This window comes from Diadema setosum, chromosome 15, assembly GCF_964275005.1.
Source record: "Diadema setosum chromosome 15, eeDiaSeto1, whole genome shotgun sequence".
NCBI classification, from domain to species: Eukaryota; Metazoa; Echinodermata; class Echinoidea; order Diadematoida; family Diadematidae; genus Diadema; species Diadema setosum.
This window is the reverse complement of record NC_092699.1, coordinates 33,033,354-33,046,370: the sequence shown is the minus strand read 5'-3', so window position 1 is coordinate 33,046,370 and position 13,017 is coordinate 33,033,354. Positions and strand designations below refer to the sequence as shown.

The following is a 13,017-nucleotide window of genomic DNA, read 5'->3' as shown; positions in this document are numbered from 1 at the left end:
CGAAGTGTGAAAAGATATGCGAAATGTGCGTGTAACGAAGATATTATTATTAATATGAAATAATAATATGAAATATGAGTGCTCACAGTAAATTGTGTACACACCTTTCTGGCTAAGCTTTGGCCCCGCAACCTCTGGCTATGCCGCCTATCTCCTCTCCGATGAATGGCATAGCAATAGGCCTACACAAGAAATTTCTTTGACGCACCTGCGATGCTAATCACTAACCTCTCTAGGATGTGAAGACAAAACGATGCAAGATATAATTGTACACAGTCATGTATATACCATGACTTCGATAACGATGACATCAAGTTTATCACACATGAATGAGGCTTACAGGAGCCCCTTAGTACGTGGGTATAGAAGGGAATAACGAGATGTTTTCCCTCTGAGTTAATCGCTGGAAGAGGGGAAGGATTGTGTGTGTGTCTGGGGGGGGGGGGGGGGAGACACACCCCACTCAAGGGAAGACATTTGGGGAAAATGGCGGAACTGTTTTTGATTCAGACTTCATCTACCTGTGAACATAGATGTGTTAGAGAAGGATCGAAACTCTTAATAATTTAGTGTACATTTTATGCGTAATTTCTACAGAATGACAATATTGAATGCTTAACATTCCACTGGCTTTGATGTTCCATGCTCCTCCAAGCTCCTCTTCCAGAGATTTTGAACATGGAGACAAAAGAGGAGGTTCTTGATTTTAACTATTTTATGCCGTATTTCAGAGGGTATGTTAAAATCCTGTATGGAACTTTGTGATATAATCTTGTAGGTACTTCCAATTTTTCTTCAAATCTCCTGGTTATTAAAACCAAGGACTGAAAAGGAGTATGAGAATCTCATAATTAAAAGTTAGAATATAATCATCTTCCGCACATTTCATTAAAAAAAAAAACGTCGTTTATGAAAGTACATTTACGATATCGCATTTAGTATTTGACTTCTATCAAGAATAATTTTCTGATACTGACTTGAATGTAAGATATTATTGAACATGAGTGACTGAACACCGGTTACAGCTCGTTATTCCTAAGGTACGTTATTCCGAAGACTCTTCAGTCCGAAGATTCGTTATTCCGAAGGTTCGTTATTCCGAATTTCATTTTCAGATTAACAAATCTTCGGAATAACGAACCTTCGGAATAACGCCACAAATGTTGGGATTAACGAACCCTTTTCTTTTTCATTTTCGGATTAACGAACCTCTAGGTATAGGGAATTTGTGTGTTTCGGATTAACGAACCTTCGGAATAGCGAACCTTCGGAATAACGAACAGCACCCCTGAAAACCAACACCAACTAAGATCATGGCAATATTCCCTCTCACAGTCTTTAATATTCTGGTTGCAGTCATGAAAGATCTTCTGTTTTTCTCCAATTGCAAGACATAAAAGATGAGACGACAGACGTGAAAGGCATTGCAACTTGCTCGAGCTCACGAGGAAGACGCCAAGTAGAATAATGGCTTGTCAAGAGTCGAAAATTACTCGCTTCATAAAGTTCTTTCCATCAGTGGGTGTCGAGAGGAAGGGAGGGACCGTCGTTTGATGATACGATCAAACTAACCGCTCGTCTGAATTTGAGTCCTTTTGGGGATTTTGAGGCAGACACAGGGTGTCCGTCCGATAGAGAGAGGGAGAGAGAAGGGGGGGGGGGAAGAAATATCAGATGGTGTGTGCTGATAATAGAGAGATTAGCATTCTCGTGTACTCTTAAATCTCTCATTTATTAAATAGCTCAGTAGGCGTTAAGCGTTTAAATTGCAATACTTCGGACTCATTAATCTCCGCTATTGTTTCTTTCCTATTGAACCACACGGATATAACGACCCAAAACTATCTTTGTGTCATGTAATCATCTCGGGTGACAGGTTTCAAGTCCGTGAGAACATTGGTTGGGTTCGGTTTCACCAGCCGAGATTCGCTGGACCAATAGTCTCGGCTCGTCGTCATGAAGGGGGGAAATAAGAAAGCTTTAAAGGGGTAGCATAGTTTTGGTTGACATGGGGATTCAGGTTATAACGATTTGCGAGATAATTAGAAACCTCTTTTGTAACATATTAGAGGGAATACGATTTTAAGAGGTATTCAAAGTTTATTTGATGAAAATCGGTTTTGAAGTGGCTGACATTACCCAATAACAAAGAGGTCCTAATAAAAGGTGGGACCCACCTTTTATTGGGACCATCTTGTTTTGCCCTGCTTTTTGATATCTCAGCCATTTCAAAACTGATTTTCATCAAATAAACTTTGAAAACCTCAGTCTTAGAATCGTATGCTCTCTAATATCTAATTTAAGGGGTTTTTAATCATCTCGCCAAAAGTTAAACCCTGAATCCCCATCTCAGCCAAAACTATAATATCCCTTTAACCTTCAAAAGAGCGACAAAATGCATGCCAAGAATTACCGACTCTTTGCTGTATAAGAGGTAATGACCAACTTCCGGTACTGGACCGGTATGGTCGCTTACACGTACATGTAATGTCATGGCCATTTGTTGTTGTTGTTGTTGTTTTTCTTTCTCGATGCGATTTAATCTAGATTACTTGGCTAGCAGCTTTTACACTCAGCATCATGTGATATGTAGTGAAATGTGAATCGCTGCCAATTAGCAGGGAACATAGTCATGTCGTCACTCCATACGACGTAGGCCTATTGCATTTCTCCTCTTATGCGGTATACCTTACACGTTAATTGCACATTACTTGACATGTCTTCATCATACCTCGCCCGTTGATTGAACATTTTTTTTTCCGAAGAAAAATAAAAAAATATCATACATTTCAGCTCATCCGGATTTGTTCTCGGTGAGATTATACCCGGATATGGGAGCATGGACGTCCATTGTGTGGTATAGCTAAATCCAATTGCCTGTAAGGTCGTCCATGATCCGTCTTCTATCTTTATCTACGCTCTTCTCCTACTACACACTTCGTGCACTATCCAACTATCATGGATATAGACGCAGAAGACTTCTAAAAAAAGTCACTTTAAATCTACCAGTTTGATTCTCTTGGGTTTCTGTGACAGGGTAGAGAATGTATAGAGATGGCCAAGATTGCACTACAGAAACAAAAAGTGAAATGAAAAATTTTCATATTTGAGTGATATCCAATGAATGTTGATCTGAGCATCTCACATGCAAGACATCGTAAGCTCTCATTCATTATAATATACTTATATAATATGTTGATTCTGCTAATTCATCTAGCAGAGCGATGTAATTCACATTGCAAGGAACATGGTGTGTGTAGGGTGTGTGTGTGTGTGTGTGTGTGTGTGTATTCTTTGTTGATTGTTGAAAATCAGAAAAAAAAATCTTTGTCATAATTATACGTTTATTTCTTGCTCTGTATTCAGATATTGTTGCAAAGTGAATGATTTATTGCTCTATTCATCTGTTATGATGATTTTTATCTAAACTTGAATACAATATATATGTCTGATACCCTTGTGGAAAGGATGTAACTCAACTTTCTTATTGACAGAGATTAACTCAATATGGACTTATGTGTTATCAACAATAGCAATTTCAATGAATTGATAAGTCTTCTTAGAATGGGGATTATGGAAATAATGTTGGTCGTTGTGCCTTTGCCATTTTGTTTAATTTACACTGAAAGCTCTAATTTATGGAGGTATACCGCCCAATGAAGATCGCCTATAGCCGTACACGGCATCCTTTAAACCATTTTTAGACTCATGATTAATGAAATGTTCAAAACAAGGATCCTCTCTTAGTTGTACACTCGAGTGCTGACATACTTTTGAGAGATGCTGATATAAGTGAATTTTTTTAAGAGGGTATGAGCATTGATGAGAAGACAGATTAAATTTACTACGTGCATGGTGATGGTGTGCAACAGTTGTCAGGGGCGGGTCCATGAATTGCGTAAACATTTTTGGTAAAGGGGAGGCGCCTTCGCAAAATTAAAGGGGGCGCACGCACCCCTCCCATTTTTCTCTTTATTTCTTTTGTTTTGACCAAAAATAAAGAGGGGATCCGCCACTGGTTTTCGTGAGCGCGTAGACTACAGCAAACGTTGGACCATTTTACTTTCCCTGTTCTTGACCTTTTTGTTGTTTTTAGATAAAAATGTACTTTTGATAGCAGATTTCACAAAATACTGCGGCCGCTCGATAATCTGATAATTTGCACTCTTCAATCCATGATGTCACGTTTGTTTACAAAATGTTACACTGACTCACTTCGAATTAAAGACAAAACAACAACAGAAGTTCACTTTGCGTGGAATGCTGGGAACGAAGCTAACTCATGGCAAGTTACCGCATTCCAACAACCGAACTTAGGGGATTGTCAGCTACTTATACTTTGCAAAGCAAACGTGCCACGTCTTTGTCTCAACCATCATCCCTGGCGAGTCATTCAACACAGTGTGGTTTTCAAAAACAGAATATTAAAGACACTACTTAAGAATGCCTTGACTCAGTTTTCAATGTTTTCGAACTTTGTGCAGGCTGAGCTGTAACATGATTAATCGGTAACTAAACACTTTTTTTTTTTAGTCCAAGACTTTTGAATATTATGCTTTCACTACGAAGCTGACCATAAACAAATAGCATCATTCTATCAAACTTTCAGAAATTAATGATGAATTATAACGCTATACTATCTATTGACAGTCAAAAGGATTTCCCTTTATCCATCTACTTGAAGCAGATCAGCAATTATACCGCACCTTTTCATATATTTATGTTTTACCCCAATATCAGAAGTGCAGGCACATTGTATACCGATCACACAGACACAGTGTCCTGATCACATAGACATGAATATGAACATGTTGTCTCTGGCGGGTTATGTACATTTTCAATGACACGCATGTCAAATTTCACATATTTCTTTGGACATTCTGTTGAAATGAGTGAAAATAAAGTTTGAATCATTGAATCATTGGGTTTGTTTTCCCCGGGATCTGACCTCGACTGACCACTACACCCGAATCTCATGTGATCTCCATTCCCATATCTTCAAACAGGTTGCCATAATCATCCCGTTCCGTGACCGACTCGCCCATCTTGCCATCTTCGTTCGACACATGATCCCCTTCTTGCAGCGACAGAATTTGGAATTCACCATCTTCGTTGTCGAACAGGTAAAGACATACGACACCCACCCCTCCTTTCCATATAATAATAACAACGATGAAAATAATGATTATCTGATTTTTGATTTACCCATGATAATCCCTCGAGTGTTATTATCAAAGATGAGAGCAAGAGATCGTTGATGCATTATCAACATTGATCAATGGTGATATCTCCTTTGAATGAATTATGTTTATGTTTAAAAAAAAACAACAAACAAACTTGAGCATCAATTTGACGATACGATTTTACATTAGCCCTATAAAGCCCAAGGGGGGGCACATTGTGCCCCCCCTACCAGATTTTCGTTTGCCACTCCTTCGTCCTTAATCCGATTTCAACCAAATTTGGTGACTTTTCCTAAAATCTTATTGCGAACATTTTGATATATAATTTAGCTATATTTGATGTTGCTGGTTGCCATGGCAACCATAAACTGACAACCATGTCAGTCAGATTTTGCATCTTTTTTTCTGTTCCCATTTCATTTAACAGCATTACAGTGTATGAAATGGGTGTTTCTTGGCTGAAATTTGTTGAAGAAGCAAATTTTGAAGTAATTATGGTCCTGGAATGTTTTTCTTATTATTTCCTTTGTTTTTATGTGACAAAGGCATAAAACAATAGATATAATAGAGATAATTGAAAACAATAATATTTTCTACAGATTGCCCTTATATTTTCAGTTATTTTGATTCCTTCACCCAAGTTATGCCTCTAATATCATTAGTTTATCATATTATCAATTTGCAATCTCAAAATTCCACTATTATGCAAATATGAAATGTCATAACTATACATGTTCCCATCCCAAACATTTCATCTTAGGTCTCATAATGTATCACTATGTTGATATGAATAGCGCCCCCATGTGGTGACCTTGAGAAATTTCAAACATAACAAACAATAAAATTCCACTTGCTTATCATTTTGTGGCAAATATGAAAATGATTGGTCTATAATAAGACATATATAATAGGGATAAAGAAATTATACCGAAAAATCATGTTTTTAGCATATTTCCTATGTATTTCTTTATATTTTTGTAAATAGCGCCCTCCATGGGTGACCTTGTGAAAATTCAAATGGATGGTCATGTAGAGTATGAGTTACTCTACCCACGTGCCAAATATGACGATGATACATCAAATAATAAAAAGGTTATATAGGGGGGCACAATGTGCCCCCCCCCCCCCTTGGGCCTGCGAGGGGTCAAAATAGCTTGGGCTTAATAGGGTTAAGTTGACGTTGTATCAACATAAACATACGGCTACAGAGCAATCTCAAACAATCTCAAATAGCGATTCGTATCTCCTAGGCTGAATTTCGAGATACAGTGTCATGTATTATCGACATTCTTTCACCATAACAATTCATTCAAGCGCATTGTCAGGCAACTATTCTGAATGGAAAGACGCCTTTCGTTTAGGAAGCGTTTCCTTTTTTATACATATTTCCACGGCTCAGCAAGGGGCACAAAGTCTTGTTGTTTGGTTATTTTGCTTGCACAGACGTGCTCACGAGGGCCCCCATCGCCAGTGTGTGTAATATGCATGTCAGTGCACAAAACTATTGAGAATGACTCAGGCGCCATTAATGATAGCTGACACTTTAACGAAAAAGGAGGCGTTTGATATATATATATACATATATACCGCACTGCATAGACAGTCACTGCTGTTTTCATAGCAATTTCCTTCCTCATGTACACCATACACTCTGTGGTCTTTATAAACAAAAATAGATAGATATTATGTATATAAATATGTGTGTGTGTGTGTGTGTGTGCGTGTGTGTGTGTGTTTGAACGCATTCTTAATGCGTGAAAATAAAAGACTGACAAAAAGTGCTTTAGACAGGGAGAAGGAAGAAAGATTTTATGTACTAAATTCTGTCTTTTTCATTCGCAATATTGACAATGTGGAATTTACGTTGTTATAATGAAATCTGTGTTATCTTCAATGTCATGAATTAATTTGTATATTGTTTATATTGAAAAGAAAGAAAAATAAAAGATTGACTACAAAAAAAAGAAAAATCTTTCCGAAAGACTATCCAACAGCCTAGGATGGTACTAATTTGATCATTTCCTGAAAATCTATACTCAAATCTATAATTGATACACTAAAGTGCTTTCTTTTTCCTTCAAACGTTCCCTCTTCATTTTTTCACGACCACTAATTCTTCGTTTCATTTTTTCCTTCCTGTTTTCTCCATCTCTCCCCTTCCGTATCTCCCTCCCTCCCCCCCCCCCTCTCTCCCTCTCTCTTTGTCTTCGCGGCGAGTTGATTTCTAATTTTAACTTTGACATAATGACATATATTCTTGGGTGTTTTGTAGTCATTGGTTAGGTATATGATGGTGTTTATTGTTTGTGGATTTTTTTTTTTTTTTTTACATGTTGGACTGCACTTCTTCTGCCGAATGTATTAATTCAAAGGCTGTTTACTGCTAAGTATTATGGGTCGGCTGTTTGAAGGTGACACAGCAGCTTATCTAACGCATTCAAGAAATAATATTTAAAACAAAAACAATGACAGGAAAGAAAGAGTACTTTGGGTGAATAAAACCATCCATCTCTTATTGTTATCAGCATTTATGTTACTATTCTATAATTATATCATTATGAAAATGATCGTTATCATTATTGTTATTATTGTTTTTTAACTTTAAAGGGGATGGCTAGTAACTGATCAGTGGGAATCAGTGGGAATGCTGGGGGATGATTTTTCCAATCCGTGTGGGATTCATTTAAGAGTACAAATCTACTGTTGTGTGAAAATTCTTTGCTTCAGAATGGTCTCATATTCAAGTAATGTGCAGTTTCATCGCCCCATCACTGTACAGGCATGCTAACCTGGAAACATTAAACTGATTTCTATTCTCGAAAGCAATGGGTAGAGACTGTGAATGTCATAGCTACTTTAGATGAGTGCAAGGCACGTGCCTACTGTAAGCGATCGCTTCCTCACAGAATGCATAATGGATCATACGATATGCATTGTGAAATATTAATGTTACAAGTATAAACGCGTTTAGAAATGGGGTTGTGATAGTGAGGATACAATGACAAATACTTCAATGACTGAGCATTATTCTATATATGTCGCTTAGCTTTCACCGTCTTTTGTCTGCATGCTTTTAATCACGGTTTCGGCTTTTTCCCCTTTTCTTTTTGAAGAAAAAAAAAATCCACTTCGGGATGTCCTTTGATATTCATGCCATAATACAACCTTAAGAAATAAAGCAATGGAAATTGAACTTGAAAAGTATCAAATAACATTAAAGGAAGAAAATGAATGAAATCTTGCACAAGCTCACCACGCATGTGAAAGTATAGTAAAGCTAATTTCTGATAAGCGCTGTTGGCATTTTTATCCTATTTTGATTTGAATCCAGAACATAGCGACTGGCAGTCGAGAACTTAAGATAATTAATGCAGATTAAAAAAGGGAGGGTCCAACCATCAAGATGAACATTTATGCCGTATATGATGTTATTACCTCTCAGTTTTTCCCGAAAGTTTAGGTCAATCTTAAGTCATGTTCCTGTAAGATGAAAACGGAAGAGTAATTCCTCGCATCTGCTTTGATCGCAATAGAATACTAGTAAACGTTGGAAAGCACAACATTTTGTAATATCACAAACCTCCAGTTTGTATGTCTCTAGATAGAAAGATGTTTCAGCATCAGATTTGGCACTTTCCTTTTGGTTTTCTTCCTTCCACATAACCAAGAATAACGACAAGAATTTTAACCGAGCGATGCTCCTCAACGTCGGATTCGTCGAGGCCCTCAAGCTGACCAAGTACGACTGCTTCATCTTCCACGACGTCGACCATCTCCCGATCAACATCAACAATTACTACGGCTGCGATCACATGCCGAGACATTTTATCTCTGGTGAAGACACTTGGGGATATACGTGAGTGAAAAAAAAAAAACTCCTGGGAGTAGCGAAAGATAATAATAAAAGATAAAAAATAAAAGATAACAGTAATAACAATAATGACAATGATAGGAAATGATAATAACATTAATAATGATGATAATAATAATAATAATAATAATAATAATAATAATAATAATAATAACAATAATGATAATAATAATAATAATGACAATAGTGGCTATTTGTATAGCCCCCAGGTTCACATTTCGATGCTCATGGCGCTTCAACAAAAAAAAAGAAAGAAAAGGAAACAAATCATACATGGAAAAACATTACAACAGGGAAGGAAATAACAGACAACATGCAAACATAAACCAGATGAGGAACACAATTTTTATGAACATTTTGTATTGCATTTATTCAATGCTCAATGTGGGAGGAACAAATATATTTTCATTTTGAAGTTTTGCTAAGATGCAATGTAACGAAGATTAACAATGTGAATGGATACAACTTTGTCCGTACTAAAAGACAATATATACGAAGGGAAAGAAGAAAAAAGAGCAGAAGAAGTGGATGAACATTTTCCATTCATATTATCTATGTGATATTTCTTACGTATCTATCTATATGTAGTTGTTTTTCTTAATATCATATATCTATCAATCTATAGTTATCCAGTTCTTTAGTCAATATATCTATTTACGTTCTAGTTATCTATTGATCTGACTATCTATCTATTCCAATCTCTCTTTTGAGAAAGAGAGAAAATGGAAAATTCATAATTATATCTTGTTGTTGTCCAGATCTTGTATTGGATAGATTAAGCTCGCTTCATCAGAACTCAGTTATTTAGGATGATTAGATTTCAATCAGAATTAACACAAATTTAATGAGGTTAGTTCTATCGTATTACAAGTTGAGATTTTTCAGGATTGGGAAGGGTTGCTTACCAAGGTAGATATGCAAACATCTTCATGGTGTCATAGGGTACAATGTATTCTTTTTATATATTTTGATATCTTTTGTCTATTTATCACTTTCGATTCAGATTGATGTACCAGGAGCTCTTCGGTGGGGTCACCGGTTTGACCCGGAAGCAGATGTACGACGTCAATGGCTTCTCAAACGTCTACTGGGGGTGGGGCGGCGAGGATGACGATTTCTTCAACAGAATACAGCAGAAGGGCTACTACCGGACACGACCGGCCGGACACATCGGTTTCTACAACACCATCCCCCACGGCCACAAGGCCAAGGACGAGAATTTCGAAAGGTGGGCAAGCTGCAATCCTCGTTTTTAGCGGGGCGACATGATGGAAAAGCGTGATATCTGGTCATTCTACGTAGGACAAGACCACTGAAAGACCAGATCTGTCAATGTCAATGAAAATGGTCCTTCATTTGTCTTTCAGAAATCTTTCAATGAGCGCTCAAGGGTCTCAGTTTAGTCTTTCAATTATATTTTGGCAGTCTCTAAGGAATTACCACATTTTCTTGACAAGATCACTGTAAGATTTTTGAGAGATCATTCAGGGACTATTGAAAGATCAGTTCCTCAGAGATCTTGATCGATATCTCAGACTAAGAGATCTCAACGAGTGTGTCAGAAGATCTCTCAGTGACCGTACCTCTCAAGAGTCTTATTGGGCTCTCAGGAAACGCTCGGAAATCGTCAAGGTTCCACAGAGGTCTCGAGAAATTTGAGGGATTTTTTTTTGTGTCTTTCAATGAACATGCAAGGGCTTTTTCATTCCACACAACACTAGTTTTATCTGGCCGTGGAGACTATGAGGGATCTTGACAATATTGTGTATATCAGTAGTCAGCAGTAGGGCGATTCAATTTTGTCATTGTTTGTAGCGCAAGCATAAAAATAAGTTTGAATGATATCATGGTGTGAATTCGTTCCGCTAGCTGTTTTGTACTTCAAGAAAATTCATGTATAGCAGAAGGCTATTGCGAGAAAGTGGCGCGAGATTTATGCCTCATGGCATTGACTCCTGAATATATAGGGAATCTGAAAATGGCAAATATGACATAGTTTAGTGATGTATGCACTAGTGAGCATGAATATGTTACGATTTGGCCAGTGAAAGTTGTACAGGATTTTAAGTTTTGTCTAAGTTAAAATAATGACTTTTTAGCCTTAAAAAATCTGATCTGCATGTTGTCAAAAAAATTGTCCACTCCAATCAACGAAAAAAAAAAATGTGCGTAGCCTCCACAAAGCAGAAAAAAAAAAAGCATGCACGTGTCAGCCTATGTTCCATATAGAGATATTTACTGTTATAAGCAGTATGTGTGCCATGCCAATGCGATACAGTTATGATTTGCTTAATGCATAATTCATATACTAGATGAATTTTGATGACCTTTGTGAATTCTGGGTCCCATTTCATAAAAAGTTGATATGATAGCAACTCTTGCTGGAATGGCAATTGCCATACTAACGACGGGAATCTAGCCTCCTGATTGGCTGTTGCTTTTGGAAGTTGCCATTCCAGCAAGAGTTGCCATCCTAACATCTTTTATGAAATGGGGCCCTGGTCACTGTGATGTTCAGTGCTCATCAGTTCGCAGTAATACGTGAAGATACAACAATTTTTACGTCGTCTTTCATTATTATGTCATTTTCTTTCTTGGCATAAAACAAACTCTTCAGGTTTTGTCTTCTGCATTTCGGATCGGAGCGCACGTCCAGGGACGGCTTGAGCAATCTTGTGTACGACGACCCCGTGGTCGAGCTTACGCCGCTATTCACCAAAATTTCCGTCGACATCAAAGAGTTGCCTTGGAAAACAGAGTGGGTCAAGTGCAGCGAAGTCAGAGACATGTTTAACCCCGAGATGTACGGGGCGGTCGACCCCCACCACGGGTCCGAATCCGATCTTGATGGAGAGGCCCGACCACCCAATGGCGTGGACCGACCACCGAAGAGCCCCGCACGTCTGGATGATCGTCTGCCTGGGTCCAAGGATACGCGCTCAGGTACGCGCGACGTGGCGCGACCTCCAAATAGCGCGGGCCAATTATCACCCATTGGTGCGAACCAACGGGAACACCGGGTGCTCGGCTCTCGGCGTATGCGCTCACTACCAAGGCAACCGCCCGATCTTGTCCCATACGACATTGAGAAGTCTGCTCGCTACGACAAGAAAGACAGTAAACATTGAGTCGTGGCCATGAAACCCTTGTAGCAAGCTAGAACTAATCCCTCCGTGTCAGGCGGATTTTCTGATATCTTTGGACATGTTGTGCTCGCCATGTTCTCAGACAGTTTGGTCTGATTCATATTCAGCGTCCTGCTCCCCGTGGGGACGGTATCCTTCAAGGGTGCCGCCCAACCCTACGGAAAGAGAGGAAAACACAATTAATGTCTTCACGAACAGAGATTGTGACCAATGCTTTCTTATAGCGAGTATGAAATCTCACGTGTGTTCTACAGCAGCCGTTTTAGCAACTATGACGATGCGTCCGTACTCCTTTCGCCGCGCAAAATTCACGAATGAAAGGTTACAGAGGAACTTCAACCATTGGGGCCAATCGTCTATCAGCAATGACTGACTGGGCTGGTAGCCCTTGACAGAATTCAACGGCGGATCTGTGCACTTGGATTCCAAAATATCACTGTGCATTTCGTGCTAAGTGACAGACGCCAGATGAACATTGTATCATGTAGGAGAAGTTATCGTCCTGCATTTCCAGCGTTTCGTCACGGTCAATATCAGCGGAAAAGGACGAACGAACCTAGCAATGAGCTTTCTTGCTCCTATTTTTTTTTCTCGAAGGTGGCATGTTGCAATCATTGGATGTAGATCGTAGATCGACTGTAAGTTTGTTAGTGAGACACCAAATATCTTATTATCAAGTTTGTCGCCTGTGAAGGAATGGGCAGATTAGTCAAGCTCAAAGAAAGTGTAGCCACCTCTACAAACTATCATCATGTACTCTGTATTTATGTGCTTGAAATTGAATCTTTCTGACTTGCCTTTGTGCTTCGGTAATATT

At 38.5% G+C, this 13,017-nt stretch overlaps 1 protein-coding gene across 1 annotated transcript in view; it reads left to right on the top strand.

Annotated features, from left to right (window-relative positions):
• Positions 1-12,182, top strand: part of LOC140238698 (uncharacterized) — a 30,937-nt gene extending 18,755 nt beyond the window's left edge. Inside the window, exons 5-8 of the mRNA XM_072318597.1 lie at positions 5,007-5,123; positions 8,852-9,039; positions 10,058-10,282; positions 11,672-12,182. Coding sequence (XP_072174698.1) covers positions 5,007-5,123; positions 8,852-9,039; positions 10,058-10,282; positions 11,672-12,182 — 1,041 coding nt within the window. The remainder of the gene's footprint in view (positions 1-5,006; positions 5,124-8,851; positions 9,040-10,057; positions 10,283-11,671) is intronic.
• The last annotated feature ends 835 nt before the right edge of the window (positions 12,183-13,017 follow it).